General features: G+C 47.4%; 6 protein-coding genes across 9 annotated transcripts; 5 read left to right on the forward strand and 1 right to left on the reverse strand.

Moving 5' to 3' along the window:
* Positions 1-1,548: 1,548 nt before the first annotated feature.
* LOC127011073 (uncharacterized) lies at positions 1,549-2,485 on the forward strand. The gene is made up of 2 exons (XM_050888243.1): positions 1,549-1,670; positions 2,277-2,485. The coding sequence occupies exons 1-2, from the start codon at positions 1,568-1,570 to the stop codon at positions 2,483-2,485; spliced, it is 312 nt and encodes a 103-aa protein (XP_050744200.1). The 5' UTR covers positions 1,549-1,567.
* A 107-nt stretch (positions 2,486-2,592) lies between these two features.
* LOC108023098 (nucleolin) lies at positions 2,593-8,586 on the forward strand. Of its 3 annotated transcripts, none has more exons than XM_017092360.3 (4): positions 2,593-2,924; positions 5,436-5,811; positions 6,046-6,195; positions 7,387-8,586. In XM_017092360.3, the coding sequence occupies exons 1-4, from the start codon at positions 2,873-2,875 to the stop codon at positions 8,276-8,278; spliced, it is 1,470 nt and encodes a 489-aa protein (XP_016947849.1). In that variant the 5' UTR covers positions 2,593-2,872; the 3' UTR covers positions 8,279-8,586. The 3 variants fall into 3 exon arrangements, with proteins under 3 accessions (XP_016947849.1, XP_016947848.1, XP_016947850.1); XM_017092359.3 differs by having other exon boundaries at positions 2,627-2,924; positions 6,043-6,195; XM_017092361.1 differs by lacking the exons at positions 2,593-2,924; positions 5,436-5,811; positions 6,046-6,195 and adding an exon at positions 6,202-6,639.
* An 879-nt stretch (positions 8,587-9,465) lies between these two features.
* LOC108022430 (uncharacterized) lies at positions 9,466-10,547 on the forward strand. Its single transcript, XM_017091315.3, has 2 exons — positions 9,466-10,268; positions 10,323-10,547. The coding sequence occupies exons 1-2, from the start codon at positions 9,915-9,917 to the stop codon at positions 10,458-10,460; spliced, it is 492 nt and encodes a 163-aa protein (XP_016946804.2). The 5' UTR covers positions 9,466-9,914; the 3' UTR covers positions 10,461-10,547.
* Positions 10,548-12,330: 1,783 nt separating this feature from the next.
* Positions 12,331-14,016, forward strand: LOC108023075 (procathepsin L). Its single transcript, XM_017092326.3, has 4 exons — positions 12,331-12,477; positions 12,684-12,902; positions 12,963-13,171; positions 13,237-14,016. Exons 2-4 carry the CDS (start codon positions 12,690-12,692, stop codon positions 13,940-13,942), a joined length of 1,128 nt encoding a protein of 375 aa, XP_016947815.1. The 5' UTR covers positions 12,331-12,477; positions 12,684-12,689; the 3' UTR covers positions 13,943-14,016.
* A 362-nt stretch (positions 14,017-14,378) lies between these two features.
* Positions 14,379-17,593, forward strand: LOC108022467 (ras-GEF domain-containing family member 1B). 2 transcript variants are annotated; one of them, XM_017091416.3, is made up of 6 exons: positions 14,379-14,557; positions 14,748-15,696; positions 15,751-16,488; positions 16,546-16,689; positions 16,741-16,946; positions 17,006-17,593. In XM_017091416.3, exons 2-6 carry the CDS (start codon positions 14,905-14,907, stop codon positions 17,253-17,255), a joined length of 2,130 nt encoding a protein of 709 aa, XP_016946905.1. In that variant the 5' UTR covers positions 14,379-14,557; positions 14,748-14,904; the 3' UTR covers positions 17,256-17,593. The 2 variants fall into 2 exon arrangements, with proteins under 2 accessions (XP_016946905.1, XP_016946906.1); XM_017091417.3 differs by having other exon boundaries at positions 15,754-16,488.
* On the reverse strand, positions 17,522-18,348 carry LOC108022468 (anaphase-promoting complex subunit 10). The gene is made up of 2 exons (XM_017091418.3): positions 18,114-18,348; positions 17,522-18,056 (listed from the first exon to the last, which is right to left on the reverse strand). Exons 1-2 carry the CDS (start codon positions 18,250-18,252, stop codon positions 17,608-17,610), a joined length of 588 nt encoding a protein of 195 aa, XP_016946907.1. The 5' UTR covers positions 18,253-18,348; the 3' UTR covers positions 17,522-17,607.
* Between the last annotated feature and the right edge of the window lie 2 nt (positions 18,349-18,350).

The raw sequence follows: 18,350 nt of genomic DNA on the forward strand, positions 1-18,350 counted from the left end.
TGCCCAATTTAAGAACCAGATTTATTCCAGTGCAGGTCCCCACACAAATACAAATGGTGAGGATCAGAAGATCAAGCTAAGAAGAAGCTGCGGCGGCCGCGAGTATAGATGGATGAATGCTGTTAAAGGCGAAGGCCATCCAAGCCCCTCCCCCCACAGAGCCTGGTGGAAAATCCAGAAATCCAGATTGCAAGGAGCCCGACCAGCAGCCGCGTCGGTCACATTAGGCTCCACTGTGCCTCGCAGTCGCGTCGCCGTCAACCTCGTCGTCGGCGTCGGCGTCCGCCCGGCGGCAGCTTTACCAACGAAATGCCAGCCAAAACGAAGGGCCAAAATCTCGGTGCGTTGTACTCGCGATAGAGTTTTCGATTGCACTGGGCACGCACAGGCTTTCAGCAGCAGTCGCACCACCCAACCCACCGGTGCAGCCATCCACCCATCCACCGATCCACCGATCCTTCCCCGCCCAACTGGGAAATGGCGGGCAATTCATTTCCCATGACTGTTAATCACTTGGCCATTATTATGTTTAGCCGAACGCGTTCATAATTATAGCCTGCAACCGTCGATCGGCGATGTGTCCAATGGGATTAACTATTGGTTAAGCCGGAGCCGAACCAGAATTAAATAAGAGTGATAAAGGCGAGATGGGAGTGCTCCACGAGCCGTAGGAGCAGGGATCAATTATGCACGCCTGGATAGTATCTATGGACACGAATAAATGTATCTCGGAGCTAGGCCCCCTGGCTTGGGACACCGAAATATTAAGCTCTGATTCCACTGACACACATTTCTGGGTTGCAGCTCTATGTTTCATTTAGCATACATCTCTTGTTCTAAATAATATGCTGAACGTTCCAAAATGCTGTAAAATTCTTGGGGCGATGATGCTGTGAACCCTCTCTTTTTTCCCGTGTAAAGTGCTCTCCCTTAAACCCGCGCTTAATTGGTGGCTAATTTTCCCTAAGCCACTCAGAACCCTCGGTTATTAATAATCATTAAACCAATATTTATCCTTCTCCGCGCTCCAAGGTTAATTAGAAAGCTGCGAGGCAGTAGCCACAGACGGCGGAAAGAAGCCAAGGAGGTGCCTTTAATTACACATGCACACATTTATCATATTTTCGGTGGACGGAGGTGGTGGTGGAAAATGGAGGAGTGGAAGTCGTGCTTTGCGGCTGGCACCCGCAGAAAAGAAATATTGTCAAAATGCAAAGCAGAAGATCATTATTACACTTCACGCTTCCAGCAAAAATATGTAAGTAAAAGAGCCAACCGAAACCGCAGAAAGCAGCGAGTTCGGTTCCACGGGCGACTCCACGGCGCGATAGCGCACCAAATTAATGGAAATGGAACCACATTGCGTTGGGTTCATGGAAGAGTGGCGGTGGCGGTGGCGGTGGCGGTGGCGGTGGGGGGTTCCAGAGGGGCCTGCAGGGCCTTCAGGGGGTGGCCGGGGAAGAACGTGCAGCGAGCCCTACAGGTAAGACCGTGGCGAAGGCGAAGAAAGACCAGCAGGAGAACCCGAAACCAAAGCGTCGTTGTGGGAGAAAGAACAAAACTAACAATGGACTGCGATGACTCTCCGCCGACGCCGCCGTCGACGCCAGCTGAGCCGTCGGCCGCGGCTCTGACTCCCATTGGAACGATGACGGCGACGTGCAGTCGAGGTAGGCATAGGTGTGAGGGGCACTGGAAAAAAAGGTATCAGGAGCACCTTTACACCTCGAAGTCCCTCAGTGCCATCGCACATAACAGCAGCTCAAACGCTATTAGACTGGCTTAGAGTCGAGCTCTAACACAATCCAACGCTACACGCCCCCAAAAATCTAAAATGTATCTGAAAGTATGCAGTAAATGAGAACTTTGGTTCTCGGTCTTCCACTTGCTGATCTAAAAATATATCGTTGCATACCTTTAGAGACCTTTTCAAGAGTTCTCAAAACTACCAGGATCGTCTCACAGAAACTCTTCCGAATTTCGAAAAAATATAATATAGTTAAAGTTCTCATTTTTAAAAGGGCTAACAATTTCTCCCCGTGTATTAATATTTCGGTTTGAGCCCGCTTTGTGCCTTTGGTTTATTGCGCTCTTTGTCTAGCACTGACTTCGGCCCACACACACCACGAAAGACAGGAAGAACTCGCACTCACACAGACGCACAGCGAGGCCAATTTCCAATCACATCCATGAAATAAGCAAATAGTTGGTTCTGTCCGATTCGGCTATTTCTTCTTTCTCTCCACGGTCTTTCCCCGTCTTTTCCCGTTTTTCAGCCAGCAATTTCCTTCTTAAGCTAACTGCTATCGGCACCAAGCGACACTTAGCAGCGCTAACTTGGCCAGAACAGAAGCTCAGCGGATCTCGAGTTTCCAATTACCAATTCCAATTTCGGGATCCAAGGATTAACCCAACTCGCTGCCTCGAAGTCCGTACTGTATTTGTATCTGTATCTGTATCTGCATCTGCCTGTGAGTCGGGCTGAGTGTGTGTGTGCCGACTGGAAGAGGAAACTGGAACTGGAATCGCTGGGGTTCTGGAAGCAGAAGCAGCGAGTCTGATCGTCGTTCTTGGCCTCTTCGGCTCTTCTTGGCCAACCATTCCCGACTTCTTCTTGGCGGACATTCGCGGCTGCGTGATATTGGCCTGATCAGTTGAGCGATCAGTCGACGACGAAGGCTTGCAGTGAACGCGACGTGAAGTGCTGAACTCCAAACTCCAAACTCCAAGCTCCGAGCTCCAAACACTCCTTAGAACCACCTCGAACGCGCGTCCCCGAAACGCTGAGAACCCGATTCGTACTCCCCGACCGTCGCCAGTGGCAATCAGATAGTGCTCCGCGCTCCCAGCAATCCAGCCACCCGAAGAAAAGATGGCCAAAATCGTACTCTTCTGCCTGCTGAGCCTCCTGGCATGCGCTGCAGGTTAGTAAAGTCCCTGAATTTTGATTCATTTTCTGGCAGGAGGTAGCCACTTCTGTTTTTCCGGTTTCAATTACGTTCCTACTGGGTTTGGTTTCTCTACTCAGGTTCAGTCAAAAGGATTCAGAATCAGTAGTAGGTTAGTAACATGTTAAAGATTGTTCGAAGTACTAAAAATTAATGCAGTTTAAAAGACTGTAAGATCAGCTATTCGATTAGTCCTTTAAATAAAAATATTTAATAAACTGTATTTTTCCCTAATATTTTTCTCACAAACCTAGCCCTAGCGTACTCGCAAAAAAAAACAGATAGTTAATAAATCTGTAAGTGCAGACTTCTTTTCAAGCGTGACTAGCTGCCAAGCAAATTATAAATTTTCTCAGAACTTAAGAAAGGAATAATTAAGTTTTTATCCTCCGCGTCTGCAAGTGCCTTGCTAATTGGCGGCTTACCCCTGTCCGTCAATGATAATTCAATCTCCAAGAAACCCTGTAATTATTCCTACCTTCTCCCATTTAACAAGTAAACAAAAGAGGTTCTGAAGAACTGCAAAAAAGATCCAGCCCGGCCTGAAAAAAGAGGAAAAAGAAAAGAGTTTCAGGCGAAACGAATGATGCATTCCCATCATTACATCCGAATCGGAGTCGCAGTCATTAAGTTTGCCCAGTGTTTTTGCATCGATTCCCCTGTCTTCCCTCTTCGCTGGGAGCCCTCTTCTCATCGATTACCCTCCAGGACTGTTCCCGTTCCCGTTCCCATTCCCATTCCCGATTCCGGACAAACTGGCTTTTTTATCAATTTCCCTCTGCTTATCCCAGTCGCCATCTCCATTATAATGATTTGCCTGCTAACTGGCCCGAGGGACGTTAGGTGCCAACAAATAACCAGAGTTAGCCGCATCCTCCGGCAGTGGCATCGGCTTCAGCATCCACGCCAGATCCCATCAGATCCCCTTGGAAACACCAGCATTGACTTTGACTGCATCATTAGAGACGTGCTAGATTCGCGATCTATCGCTGGCCAAGCGTAATTACCTTCGGAAATTATGGTGCTCGAGAGCTGCAGGCCAGTTCCCTGCCCAATTATGGGGTTACCTATCCCGATCCCGATCCCGATTCCGATCTCGATCTGGCTCTGGCTCTTGGTCTCGCTCTTGCTCTTGGTCCCAATCCCGCAGTCGAATTCACAAAGTCAGTGTCAAATTAACTGCAATTGGGACGGGCTCGTTATCTTCTAAGCCGAGTGCCTCAGTTCTCCTCCATTTCGAATGCGATTTAGTTTGAAATTAGTGCTTGGATCGAATCCGATCCCCCGAGCCCCAAGCCGAAATTGGCCCATTAAAATGAAATTTAGGAATTTATCTGCCCGCTGAGCTTATGATATCATGGCGTGGTCGTTACTCTTATTGGGCAGCTGGAAACCTAAGCAGCCCGAACGCATAATAAGTAAGCCCCGAAATCTTTTCATTCATAAATCTTCAACGTCTTCTCCACTTGTCTATCAGTCTGATCGGGCAGAGGCTTGAGTTGACTTTGTGTGTCTTGCATTTAAATCGCCGGAAATAATTTCACATACGAGCAAAGTACACACAACGATGTGCGTGTGCTCAAACACTGGCACTCTGTGGATGTCTAGGAACCTGTCCATGTCCCATGTCCCCTATGCCATATCCCATATCCCATGTCCATCCACGACAAGTGCCATAAATGGCCAAGTGTCTAAGGAGGGTTCGTTGAATCGGCTGGAAAGCAAAGTACTCGCACTGGTATTTGTGTTTATCTTTTGAGCCGCTTTGCAAGGGCCAGTACCCACAGGTATGTGTGTACGCAGAGATACCTTCCGAGAGGGCCAAGGTCTTTGTCCCTCGGCTACCTGATGCCCCGAACCGAAACTAAGTCCCAACCCAAAGTCACTGTCATCTTGCATTGTTCCCAGCCTCGCAGACCTATTTTAAGACTTCACCTTACTTCTCGGGTCAGCTATTACTCAAGATTCTTCGTCTCTTCATTTCGGACTGGCCAGCGGGCTAATTAATGTCATCAGCACCTTGATTCCCATTTGGGATTTCGGGTAATTAGCCGCCAGGGGTCAGAAACCTCGTAAATGCTCCTGGTCATCATCATCATTACCACCACTGTGAATCACGCGTCCGATCCGGGGTTCCAAAGTTCTGTTCTTCTTTCTTATGGAGTGGGCCCAACGATGGCTAGCCACTTTTTTGGTAATCCTATTTAATGATGTTTCTGCGATTACGCATGCGATGTCCGCAGTTGAAACCGTTACCGTTTGCGCTGTTTCGGTTACGCATTGCGATTCCAATTGCGTTCGAAACTCACAGATACTTTGGGGAGGAGGGTTCATCAACCCAAGGCGAGCTAGTCATATGGCTCGACAAACTGGATAGGTCTTAGGTCTTCACGGGTCAGCTTGTATTTCTTAGCCATTAGACTCATCAAGGATCTTGTAAAACTAAAATTAGTTGATTTTCAATCGTGTTGTCTTGAATCGCCACAGGTCAACGCATCACGACGATCCACTTAGATGGAGTGCAGTACTTCATCAGCCGAATGAACCCCTACTCCCCGGAGCTCAACTACTTCCTGGCCTATCAGTACTGCCGTTCGTTGGGCCTCCAACTGGCCTCCTTCGAGACGAAGGAGAAGGCCGAGTCGATGACCACGTACTTGAAGAACGCCGGTTACGGCAACTACGATTTCTGGACCTCCGGCAATCGCCTGGGCACGGGCATGTTCCTATGGATGAGCACTGGCTTGCCTTTCAACGCCACGTTCGACTTCTTCGAGAACTCGGCGGACGCCATCCAGGCCGGTCTGCTCGATCCCGTCGATCACAATAGCAACACCTCTCCCCAGCGCACCGCCCGCGACAGGTAAGTAGTCCTAATCCAATGGAGCACAGAGAAGGGGAAGTATAACGAATGGGATACTGAATTTGAATCAAATCCCGGCTGAGAAGTGCTATGACAAGAAGCCATACCATACTATCATTTTTATAAAACGATTAGATGAGTACAGAACAGCTTCCCTTCTCTGTGACTCCCGCCCACCTAACCAAACCGATCTACATCGACCTCCTCTCCGTTCCCGCCTCCAATCTACAGCAGCAGTGGCGCCGAGAAGGGCTGCGTTATCCTGAAGCAGCCCACGCTCAAGTGGATGCCCGAGGACTGCTCCGCCGTGAAGGACTTCATCTGCGAGCAGACCCGCTGCTACTACTACAACTACGGCAGCATCCCCGTCTCGTCGGCGCAGGGGTAAGGACACTTGACCGCGGAGCCACTCCACCTAACTCCACATAACTCCACAACTCTACCACCAACCACAAAAACACGCAATCACTGAGAACAGACATTAGGAGCACTGATTGGAGGAGGAACTAAGAATATTGATAATGCAATAAACAAATTATGCTATAATTAACGTTAATTAATTCGCTATACGAGCTGCCCGCCCGAGGCAATTAAACAAATGTCCCTAATTAAGTAAAGCAAAACGTATTTATACCAGATACCAGATAAAACAAACTGAAGCCTAAACTGTAACTTAAACGCAGCCCAAATCAAGAGATTACGCAAGGATTATTTTAGTTGACCACAAGCACACAGACACACACACACTGAGACACACACACAGACATTGACAGAGTGCGAATCCGATTTCGGTTCCCAAAACAGAATTTGCAAAGAACGAACCAATAGGTGAGCTAAACCCCAAATCGTAACCAATCTACATAACTACACACACAATCTATATGCATATGTACATCTAAAGACTAATGCGACTTCTTACTAACGCCACTCCAAGTTCTATGAGCCACGCCAAAACATGGGATGGCCGAAACTCCGCTCAAACCTGATTGAAACCTTAAAGATTCGAAAAATATCGACAAAGAGAACACTGCCTTGTAGACGCCAATGGGATGACCAGAACAGAGAAAGTTAATGCAATCCTTCAATGCTAGGAGCCTTAAATATCACTGAAAAAGAGCCACCCGAATCGTGTTGTTAGAAATGTGAATTCAAGAAGCTCTTTGTGAGCCCCATATCAAACTTTTCTGTTTAATTCAATAGAAAGTTGTACTTGTTTAGCGCCACAGTTAACTTTAAAGTAAAATATTACCTATTCTAAATTAAAAGGTTTAAAGTCAGGACAGTTGGAGTGATATTCCCTAGGGATCCCCTAAGATTGCATTGGCTTTTGAGGAACATCCCATATGAGCGCCAGAAACGTATTTTGTTTGGTGGTTTGGGGCTTAGCTTCCTTAGATGTTGTATCGCTCTCGTTGCTGTCGTTGTCGTTGCTGTTGTCATGATGATTTTGTGTTCAACTAACTAACTTAGGCTAAGCAACTTTCGCACTAACCTCGCCTAGAACCGCCCCCGAGTCAGAGATCGTCAACTAAAACTCTTCTTGTTCTTTCTCCACGCCAATGCTGTGCGATTTAGACGTCCCATCACCTCGACCACCCCCAGGACTCCAGCCTCCCTCATGAACCTGCATGTGGCCGCCACCACCACCCCGCTGCCCCTGCTGATGTCCACCAGCGGAGCCATGTACAACGCCGCCAAGGCCAAGTCCTCGCCAGCTGTGGGCCATCGACTGATCGACGATGCCAGCTCCTCGCAGCAGCAGCCCTCCTTCATGTCCTTCAAGCTGAACCATGACCGCTCCCTGCCCGATACGGATTCCGCCGATGTGGATGTGGAGGACCAGGAGCACGACGACCACGAGGTTGAGGAGGAGGGCGAGGAGGAGCACGAGGAGCATGAGAATTTCGAGGAACACGCCCGTGAGCTGGGCAACGATGGGGACATCAAGGAGCACGTGTTTCCCCTGACCGACAACGAACTGCATCCCGAGATGCACTCCATTGAAGAGGTGCAGCAGCAGTTGCAGCATCAGGATCAGGACCAGGCTGAGGACTCGGAGACGGACTCTGCACCAGCTCCTGCGGCGGCTGAGGAAAACGAGAGCTCGCAGCACGACTCGGATACGGATGGGGAGCACGAGCTGGAGGCTGAGGGCGAAACCGAGCCGGAGAACGAATCCCCGGTTGCTCCCGTTCAGGAGAGCGTGCCCCTGATCCTCCCCAGCTCCACGGAGTCCCCGGCTGCCGCCATCGAGGAGCGCATCAAGCAGATCGCACAGGACTTCCAGAAGATGGCCAGCTCCCAGGAGCTGCAGCCCAAGGAGGAGCTTACGCCCCAGTCCTCCCTCTCCCTCAACGATCTGATACGCACCCTGCGGCCCAACGAGCAGCAGATCATCCCGCAGATCGACTCGGACTACTCCAATGCCATGCGGGTCCTGGGCAAGCCGCTGGGGGCCAACAACTAGGCAGTCCCCAAATAACTTAAGTTGTGTGTGTGTTTTGGGTCGGGGCTTCTCATCTATCCAGGTTATCCCGGTTCCACTGAGGAACGTCCATTTTCGAGAGCCGGCCGGACATGTCCGAAAATGACGCTTCTCTCTGAGGACCCCGAGGCCAACAGATGACCCCTCTGAAATCGACGATCCAGCAAGAGATTAAAGGAGCTAAGACATTAATCTATATTTAAATATAAATATATGTATTGTATGCTTTAATTGTATGACAACCACCACAAAAAGGAAACTCTTGATTAATAAACGTAATAAGTAAACAAGCTGATGGTGTTTCTAAATGGAGCTCGTGGAATTGGGGTAGCCCTTACGGGTATATCTATGAGGTGTCATGCGTTCTAGCGAGGGTTTTGTGAAACAAATAATTAGGGAAGTAGTAATATTTTTATGAGCTACGCGGAAAACCCATTAAGGCACTTAAGGTTCCCCAAGTAAACCCCACAAAACGATCTTATCATGGCTGCCTCAAGAAAAGCCCCAAAGTGAAATATCTTTTTTTCAATCATTGATTATAATCCCAGAGGCACTGGCCTTCCCGAAGATGTATCTCATAACGGCGCGCCTTGACCATGGCCCAGCGCAAATCATAAACCAGTCCGGGGGATTTATTTGGCCTGGTCGAAACGAAGATGAAAGCCAATAATCGTAAATTAACTGCTAAGGCTCTAAAAACTGAAGTGTGTGCCGTGGAATTTTATTGCACTCCGAGAGCCAGCGGCCAAAGAATAAATAAATTCCTCGGTGGGCTTACATCACGATGCCCATGTGTCCATGTCCGTGTCTGCATTCAAATCTGCAAATCATCTTTCTTAATTTAAAGAGGATTCCGAGACGCAGACGCATCACATCAAGTTTTATGTGTGTCGGTGTCGCTCAACAATTGGATGAAGATGAAGATGGAGCTGGAGATGGGAGTTGAGGCTTGGGACTTTGGCCCCAGCACACATTAACCAGAGGTCCAAAGGGGCCCCTGCCCAAGATACTACACTTAGAAAATTAAGAACGAAGAATTCATGAAAAAAAATGTTCTTAATCTCACGTGTTCTCACTTATTCGAGAAGAAACGTTCTTGAGGAAATGAAGATAAAGGTAATATCGAGTTAGCTTATCACAAAACGCTCGCCAGTCATGTTTCCATGAATATAAATTCAAAAAAACATTAAACTTTTTTGTTGATAAACAGTTTTTTCTGTGTACCCTTGCCCCATCCCTGCCCACCTGCTGCTTCATCCCGGTCTTGGTCTTCTCTTCATCCTCATCTCGAGCTCCACCTTCGCGCATGCGCAGACGACTGACTTCGTTTGAAGTTCTGTTGACTGATGTTGTTGCTGTTGTGCCTACGTTGTTGTTGCTGAAAGTGGTTAATGAAAGAAGCACACACCACTGAATGCGTGTATAGAGGCATCCTATATGGTATATGCCAGCAGCAGATGCCAAGACAACCTTGAAATGTATAGCAGGGTCCAACGAACGAATATAAAAAGGTTCTTTGGTTCTTCGCTTCTTGGCTGCTACATTCTCCTTTTTTGTTCTCCAAGAAGCTCCAAGAATACCCGAGAACCCGAGAACAGTAAGAAACTGCTAACTGGAAATGCCCCAACCTGGACGAATCTCTGGGGAATCGCGGCAGCAGCTCCAGAAAGCAAGAGTGCTCGATATGGGGTTATTTTTAAACAGCCAGGCGAGTGCACAAATTATTCAGTTGCCCTCACTCTCGGAAGTTCCGGAAGCAAACGCAGGACAAGGTTCGACTGGGCGGTATTATATAAGGGAATACCATCCGAGTGCAGCATCATCAGTTACCCAACAGTTGCCTCGCAAACCATATCCACATCCCTACCAGCCCACAATGAAAGTAATCCTGGTTCTGACTTTCCTGGCGACTTTGGCTTTTTCCCTGGCTCTTCCCCAGGTCGGACATGGATCTGTTAATGGACCCAGTGGGGTGGGTATTTCAAAAAGATTTTAAATTAATTACTCACGACCTCTACATTTTTAGCGCTTTCCTATGACTAAAAACTGGGCGCAACCTCCGGTGGATCTGGGAAAACCCATTATCCTCTTGCCAGAGGCCACTCCCATCCATGAAGCCCAGGAATCGCGACCGGGACAGACCAGACGTCGCAAGAGTGGATAGATCTCTAGGAACACTACTAAATTAATTAGTCTAATAACTATTAGAATGTTAAATCCTTATAAATAAAATCTGTTGCGTTCTTAAAAAGTATTTATAGTCAGCTGGGAACAATTTATAATATATATTTATTTAATTTAAATTTACTTTGATTTCTTGGAAATTTAATAATTCTCGCCCAAAAATATTGAACAAAGCCCATAAACAGTGTTTAAAACCACAAAATATGTCATTTTTTGTATGTATCAGACAAGTTGCTTTGGAACAGATGCTGTTTTTTTTGGCTCTGTTTGTGGCTTAATAATTCACGAACTTAAATTATTCAACAAGTCTCGCAATTCAAAAAATACTGTATGTAACAAAAAATGCTAAATGTGATTAATTGGAACACTTAAAATGCGATGGGCGATTCTTAATTAGTCAGTAAAATATTATTGTGGGATTCGGAGCAGTACACCTGGCTGATTGGGAAATTTTTGGATTAAGCTCTATCGACTGGTAAATCACGCTGGATCTTGTGACTATTTAATTTATGTATGTACAACCAAAATAATTTGTACAACCAAACGTTTGGCTAAGGATGTACTATTCGTTGACTATAGAGGATTCACTGAAAGAGCGGGGACTTAAAGATATGAAATTATGAAATTTTGGATCGTCAGTAAAATGGTTGTCCCTTTGCAGCGCGCCAAAAACTATTCTATCCCTATCTCATATCTTATATCCTATTCTATTTTGCAATTGAAAATATGAGCTCAAATTTGTTAGCATCTGTTTTAGATACGAAATACCCTAAACGTTAATCTATTAAGTTAATATACACAACATTAAATTAAATCATTTCCATTTGCTCTGTCGCCGCTATAAACAAGCTTAAGCATTATAAATATTCATGTTTGCTTTGACATAATTACCTTGTGGTCACCCAATTTCGATAAAAAACCTGTTTTCTTAGACATATGGGGGAACCCCCAGGGGTAACGAATGAAGAAGTATCAAAAATATACTTACACCAGAAACTCTTCTGAGAATCGGAGAAATTTCTTTATAGGACTGCTACTGTTTTCTGATTATAAATTTTTAAAAACAAAATTTATCGATGGAGTGTGATATTAACATCAGTATGTGTGACAGGGCTTTAATATGCATGCAAAGACCAGCTCGTGTTTGTGGTTTTTATTCAGGTTCACATATATTAAAGAGGTTCTAATAAGTACTACAATACATTAATTGGCCACGCCTCTGTCCCGAAAAGTTTCTATAAAAGCTCGGACCTGGACGGTTCCAAAACATTGTGAGGAGCCATCGTCCGGAAAGGTTGGTTATAAGCGGTAGGATTGATAAGGATCCTGTATTAACAGCATTTTGATTTATTGGAAACGGAACTCAGGCGTGTTTTGCTTTTAAAGCCGAATTTTGGCCCCTGTGCAGTTAAAAATCGCGTAATATTTAATTTACTCGAACAACGGGTTTTCGGCCGAGTTCCGGTTTTTCCTGAAGCGAAGCGTTATCAAAGTGCGACTTTGAAAGGGATTAAGAGTGCTAATTGCAAACGGGAATCAGCGAGATAAAACACCAGTGCACCGAGGTAGAAACATCGAAATGCGTAGTGATTGCTGACATAAGAGCCAAATAGTCAAGAGTTATATTCCTTTTTATTGTTCGTGTATTTGGGTTTTATACATCTGCCCCAAACTAGATTCAGTTCTAATTTGCTCAGTGCTCATCTACGTGTATTCTGATTCTGAATTCAGAACCATCTTACATAGAGCTAATGAAGCCAGACGAGTTCCCAAACCACTCAGCGAACATCGCCACTTATAGCACATATGTGTATAATCAACGCGTTTCGATTTCTGTATAATTCCGAGTCACTGGACTTGGGATTTATGGATCTGATTGGTTCGGGTGGGGGCGAGGTTGGCCAGTTTAAAGCCTGAAACTCAATAGTCCATTAGCTATATAAGCTCTGTCCGCCGGCCGAGCCAAAACATTTGTGTGGACCGTGTGAGCGCGTAAGGTTAGTCTATTGGAAGGTAGTTCCTCGGAAGCCCGCGCATACTATATACTACTCGACTGCATCGGCTGATAAGCATTAAAAGCAATTATTACAACGCAAAGATCAGTCGTAGTTCCCCGCTCTTAATAGACCGTCGTAAACGTTAAACATGGGAAACCAGTTGGAACCGCTTACACTCAACCGTCGATCAATCGTTTCTTTCGCAGATCAGAATGAGGCTTCTGTTGGTCCTTCCACTCCTATTCGCTGCGGTCTCTGCCCAGCTCGGTTTCGGAGGAGGCAGATTCGGAGGAGGTCTTGGGGGAGGCCTTGGTAACCTGGCCAACAATGCAGCAGCGGGCATTCAGGGTGCTGTGAGCAACTTCGCAAGTGCTGTGCCCAAAGTGCCTTTCCTCTCTAATGTCCAGAGCTTCGGTGACTTCCTGGTGAGATGTGCAGGGTGTCATCCCCCTAAATAGAGTACTAAAACTGCTGTCCATTCACAGTCCCAATCCGGAAAGTCCTACCTCAATGCCGCCGATAGGGCTCTCCACGAGACCGCCTTTGCGGCGACCAAGAATCTGGTGGATGCCGGAAACGAGGCCTTCGCCCGGGGAACTGCCTCCTTCAAGCAGGCTGTGAATGCCTTCGCTGACCTGACCCACTCCGAGTTCCTGAAGCAGTTGACCGGTCTGAGGAGGGATCCAGCTGCTAAGTAAGTGTGCCTCCTGATTTTCTACTTCCGGTTATCGATTGTATAACCGCCAATCCCGCCCACAGAGCTAGAGCTGCCTCCAGTTTGAAGGAGGTGAGCCTGAAGCCAGGACCCGTTCCGGATTCCTTCGATTGGCGTGAGCATGGTGGTGTCACCCCCGTGAAGTTCCAGGGAACTTGTGGATCTTGCTGGGCTTTCGCCACCATCGGAGCCATCGAGGGTCACACCTTCCGCAAGACGGGATCTCTTCCCGTGCTCTCCGAGCAGAATCTGGTCGACTGTGGTCCCACGGAGGACTTTGGTCTGGTTGGCTGCGATGGTGGCTTCCAGGAGGCCGCCTTCTGCTTCATCGATGAGGTGCAGAAGGGCGTGTCGCAGGCTGGAGCATATCCCTACATCGACAACAAGGACACGTGCAAATACGACGCCAGCAAGTCGGCAGCCAAACTCGAAGGATTCGCAACCATTCCGCCCAAGGACGAGGAGCAGATGAAGAAGGTGATTGCCACCCTGGGGCCCCTGGCCTGCTCCGTGAATGGCTTGGAGACCCTGAAGTCCTACGACGGTGGCATCTATGACGACGATGAGTGCAACAAGGGCGAACCGAACCACTCAATCCTCGTCGTGGGCTACGGATCAGAGAATGGAAAGGACTACTGGATCGTCAAGAACTCGTGGGACGTAGCCTGGGGCGAGAAGGGCTACTTCCGCCTGCCGCGCGGACAGAACTTCTGCTTCATCGCTGATGAGTGCTCCTATCCAATTGTTTAAGTCATCCATCAGAATTGGAAAATGTTTTGTTACATCAGTTTCTCAAATAAAGTAAAATATATAGAAGAACTAAATAGGGTCGGCCCTTAAATTTGCGAATTTAAAGTCTTCACAGATTTTCAGATTTTAAAGTGCAAAATCCTAAAAGACAAGGAGACCAACTTTCAGAAGTCACTACTGATAAAACAAAAAAATATATAATTTACAATATATATCTCTAATATCTTTTTTTTAAAAACAAAGTAAGGGTTTACTTTAATATTTAGTGAAATATTTGGAAAAAAAGGAAAGTCGTAAATAAACAAGATCTGTCATACTGTAACGGAAAACTCCTGTCAGATTTGAATAGGCTACTTTATCTAGATAAGTGGTATTTAAATGGTATTTCTTGAAACCGAAATGGTATTTATTTTAAGGCGAGCGGTATTTTCTATCGTCAACGTTGCGGTCACGCTGAAGACAACAATAATAGAAATAAATTAAATCAATTGGCGAATTAAACTATATTAGGCGCGGCGCGACAAAGGGAATTTCATGAGCAGCAGGCGGGAAATGCCGTGACGAATGGCGGCAGTGCGTCCCATGGAAGGCCACCGCGCAACAGTGTTCCTGCAGGTGTGTCCGCATCAAAAGCGACGTTCTGATCAGAAGAGCAGGCCCAGCCCACTTTTGGGAAAGTGGGCGTTGTCACCAGACCGCGAATCTAAAGCCCCGGATCACCTGTCTCTCTGTCCATTGTAGCATTGACCCATGGTCCCATTGTGTGTGTGCTAATCGAGGTCTCCCCTTGCCCCTTCCTTTCCAGAAATGTACTCCGTAGAGCATGTGCATTGCGACTAATCCAAAGAGTCCCCCTGTGGTCATAACGCATTTAATAACCAACCCAGCCGGAAAGGCTCGATTCACCAGAGATCCTCTTGTGTCCCGCACCCCGTCCCCATAACCCTATACCCCACCCCATCATGGACGAAGACATCCTGAACGCTGTGGAGTCGCTGTTCGGCAAGGATGTGAAGATCGTGGACTGCGAAACCTCGTCTTCGCTGCAGCAGGAGGAGGTGCTGCTGGTCAACGGAGTGCCCGTGAAGCTGGATGGCCTGCCCGCGGATGATGCCAGTGCCATCAAGGCTGCTCTGCTGGAGGGACAGATGCCCTCGGTGGAGCATCTCAATCAACTGCTCTTCCGCGCCGGCTTGGCCCAACAGCCCATCGAGGTAGAAACCTCCTTAACTGTCAAATCCTCTCTCACCACTACGGAAGAGGTGCTGGTTTCCCGCAACGGACAGATCCTGGACGAACGCACAGTGGAGACCAAGGAAAACTTCAACCACCAGTCGCACCAGAAGGAGATCTGGCATCCTCTCAAGCAGCAGTCGGCCTTGGCTCGCGCCACTCCCGAAAATGCCCTAAAATACCGAACCACTTCGAATTCCACGTTCGCCTCGCAGGCCACAGACTCGGACGACCGTCCAGCTGACCCCTTGGGCCGCCAGCTGAACCAAACCTTCTCGAATGCTTCCCTTATGTCCAGCAGCTCGGCCATCACTGGATCTGACCAGGTCATTGGGTCCGTTTCATCCACCACAATAGGGGACAAGAGCTCGAATATAAGTAGCTGCGACTCCGGCCACGATGGACTTTTCCACAGCGTGTCCATGAGCGCGCCCTGGTCACATCCACGTGACACTTTGACCGACTCCTTGTATTGCGACATTCCCAGCTCGGCAGACGAGGCGGATGCGGTTTCTATCCTAGTAAGTCCTGCAGAACTGTTAATCACCGTTTGACTAATACTTTGTTTGGTGAAGAAGACACACTTGCAGATCACAGAGCTACCCGATTGCCAAACAGCGCCAGTTTACACCAAAGACATGCCCAGACAGGGCAGCCTGGATTCGCTAGTCAACCTGCTGATCAATGGCCACGATGCTGATATGCAATTTGCGTTCTTAACCTCTGCCCGTTTGTTTTTGCCACCGCATGAGCTGCTCTCCGAAATCATTGCCAAGAGCCAGGGAAAGGAGGACAACCTGATTCGACTGCTGAACCACTGGTTCAACACATGTCCCAGCGACTTTCGGCACGAGATGCTGCTGCAGGAGCTTGAGAAGAAGCGTGAGGTCAAGGGAATGGCGCCATTTTTAGATGGCATTCCCCAATCTCAGGCACAAAGAGACGAAAAGGGACGAAGCCAACTACAGTATCTGCTGACCAAGCAATCATCTGCCAGCTCCTTGGGACGTCAGAGCAGTATAAAGTCACTAAAACGCTTTGCCGCCAATGTCTACAAAACGGACAACGTGCTGAACAACTGCAGCAGTGCCTTTGAATTGGCTCACCAACTGTATGCCATTGAGTACGCCTATCTGTCACAAATACGCCTGGAGGAGTTTGTTGAAGTACTGGAAAAGGATGGGCTTAAATCCTGCATGAGCCAAACCACGGCGGGAACCTTGGGCTCCAATTGTTTAAGCCAGGTGACAATCGACAGCTATGTGCAGTGGTTTAACCAACTGAGCTGCTTGACTGCCACCGAAATACTGAAGGTGAGGCTGCAAAACATAATTCCAATAGCATGAAATGTAATATTTTGTTACACTTAGCTGGGCAAAAAGTCTCAGAGAGCACAAATGATCGACTTCTGGGTGGAGACAGCTCTGGAGTGCTTTAACACGGGCAACTTCAACAGCTTGATGGCCATTTTAACAGCATTGAATCTGAATGCCATAGCTCGCTTAAAGAAAACGGTGGGTTTTTCAACCTCAACTTGGGTTTAATTTAACAAAGCCTCTTCTTAGTGGGCCAAAGTGCAGACAACAAAGTTCGAGGGCTTAGAGCATCAAATGGATCCCAGCTCGAACTTTCTTAACTATCGGTCCACCATGAAGGCTGCTGTTTGGCGTTCGGAAAGGGAAATGGCCAACAAAATTGAGCGTGCCATCATTCCCTTCTTCTCGCTGTTCCTCAAAGATTTGCATGCCATCAACGAGAGCCAGCAAACTAAGTAAGTTTCCCTTTTGGTAAAATACAACACAGATGTTGAATAACAATCAACCCTTTCAGATTGGACAACGGAAACCTGAACTTTGAGAAGTGCCTCCTCCTGGGCACCCAGCTGCGTAACTTCAGCAAATGGCAACGACTGGACTGTCCCTACGAGCAGCTGCCCAATGTCGTGTCCTACCTTTTGAAGGCGGAGGTGCTAGCCGAGGATCTTTTGATGAAGGCCTCCTACGAGTGCGAGCCACCCGAGAACGGCGAGGAGAAGGATCACTACAAGACGCTGAGGGCCGCAAAGAAAGCGAACACATAATCACCAATCATTAACGACAATCTTCGGGATAGTGCAAAATAATATACAATGCAATAAGTCTTGCACTCTTTCGTTGGCGTTTCATTTTCACATCTTGCATTTGTATCGCGATAAAACAGTAACAATAATAACTCCTACACTTCCATTGTGTTTGTTAATTTGTACTTAAGCTTAGACGACGGTATATATTTATTTGCGATCGATTTATATATACAAGTAACGGGCATTTAATTAGAAACACCAAAAATATCCATACAATACTAAAGTAATGTTTTAAATGTTGTATTTTAGCAGTTCTATACCCCGAAAAATACATAAAAATAAAAGACTTCGATTAAGCCACGAGTATTCCTCATCGAATGGTGGCGAACTTTTGGAAATCGACCGTTCCGAACTTCCCAAAGAGCTCCAGGGGATAGTGCTTACCTTCTACGGGTGCGTGGATGCGGATCTGGCGCATGTGGGTGTCCCTTCCGTTCTGGTGGTTCGAGATCACGGCGATCTGCAGCATGAAGGTGCGAATCGACTTGACATTCCCATCCTTGATAGGTATCTGCACCCAGCCAGTGGGTTCGGTGAGGTCCATCACCTGCAGCTCCTGCAGGTCGTTAAAGTTGGTCCCGGACCGTATGGAAATCCTTGATGGCGTGTAACTCTCGTCCAGCTTGTAATCCGTGTATATGTAGATCTGGCTGATGTTCGTGCGCTTGTGGAACTGTATGTTGACCAGGTGGGGAAGCTGTCCATCTGACTGCCAGTAAGTGTCCATGATATTGTCCCGCAGACGTTCTACACCAAATCCTAGACGGACAAAACCTTGAGTCAATTTCTGTGCGGGATTTCTAAAGCCAAACTTACCCGGCTTGCAAGAGGAGAGGCTCCAAACGGCCTGGGCGCCCACTTCCCGCACGAAGCCAAGGCGCTCCTCTGCCAGGGGATCCTCCTCATTGCTGGGCAGCGGGTTGGCGGATATATCCTCATCCATTGAGGCTGCCATCGCAGCAAATGTAGTCCAAAACCTTTTCCCAAAATAAATTCAACAAAAACCGCCGAGACGCACAAACCAGCTGTTCGCTTGAGCGGTGCATTAATTTG

Source organism: Drosophila biarmipes, chromosome 2R (assembly GCF_025231255.1).
Source record: "Drosophila biarmipes strain raj3 chromosome 2R, RU_DBia_V1.1, whole genome shotgun sequence".
Classification (NCBI taxonomy): Eukaryota; Metazoa; Arthropoda; class Insecta; order Diptera; family Drosophilidae; genus Drosophila; species Drosophila biarmipes.

Coding starts and splice junctions, on each gene's coding strand:
- LOC108022468 (XM_017091418.3), bottom strand. CDS start 18,252: ATGGCAGCCTCAATGGATGAGGATATATCCGCCAACCCGCTGCCCAGC. Junction 18,057..18,113: donor CCTCTCCTCTTGCAAGCCGG/GTAAGTTTGGCT, acceptor TTGTCCGTCTAG/GATTTGGTGTAGAACGTCTG.
- LOC127011073 (XM_050888243.1), top strand. CDS start 1,568: ATGGACTGCGATGACTCTCCGCCGACGCCGCCGTCGACGCCAGCTGAG. Junction 1,671..2,276: donor GACGGCGACGTGCAGTCGAG/GTAGGCATAGGT, acceptor CCCGTTTTTCAG/CCAGCAATTTCCTTCTTAAG.
- LOC108022467 (XM_017091416.3), top strand. CDS start 14,905: ATGGACGAAGACATCCTGAACGCTGTGGAGTCGCTGTTCGGCAAGGAT. Junction 16,489..16,545: donor CTGCCACCGAAATACTGAAG/GTGAGGCTGCAA, acceptor TGTTACACTTAG/CTGGGCAAAAAGTCTCAGAG. Junction 16,947..17,005: donor AACGAGAGCCAGCAAACTAA/GTAAGTTTCCCT, acceptor CAACCCTTTCAG/ATTGGACAACGGAAACCTGA.
- LOC108023075 (XM_017092326.3), top strand. CDS start 12,690: ATGAGGCTTCTGTTGGTCCTTCCACTCCTATTCGCTGCGGTCTCTGCC. Junction 12,903..12,962: donor AGAGCTTCGGTGACTTCCTG/GTGAGATGTGCA, acceptor GTCCATTCACAG/TCCCAATCCGGAAAGTCCTA. Junction 13,172..13,236: donor AGGAGGGATCCAGCTGCTAA/GTAAGTGTGCCT, acceptor TCCCGCCCACAG/AGCTAGAGCTGCCTCCAGTT.
- LOC108023098 (XM_017092359.3), top strand. CDS start 2,873: ATGGCCAAAATCGTACTCTTCTGCCTGCTGAGCCTCCTGGCATGCGCT. Junction 2,925..5,435: donor CCTCCTGGCATGCGCTGCAG/GTTAGTAAAGTC, acceptor GAATCGCCACAG/GTCAACGCATCACGACGATC. Junction 5,812..6,042: donor CAGCGCACCGCCCGCGACAG/GTAAGTAGTCCT, acceptor TCCAATCTACAG/CAGCAGTGGCGCCGAGAAGG.
- LOC108022430 (XM_017091315.3), top strand. CDS start 9,915: ATGCCCCAACCTGGACGAATCTCTGGGGAATCGCGGCAGCAGCTCCAG. Junction 10,269..10,322: donor CTGTTAATGGACCCAGTGGG/GTGGGTATTTCA, acceptor CTACATTTTTAG/CGCTTTCCTATGACTAAAAA.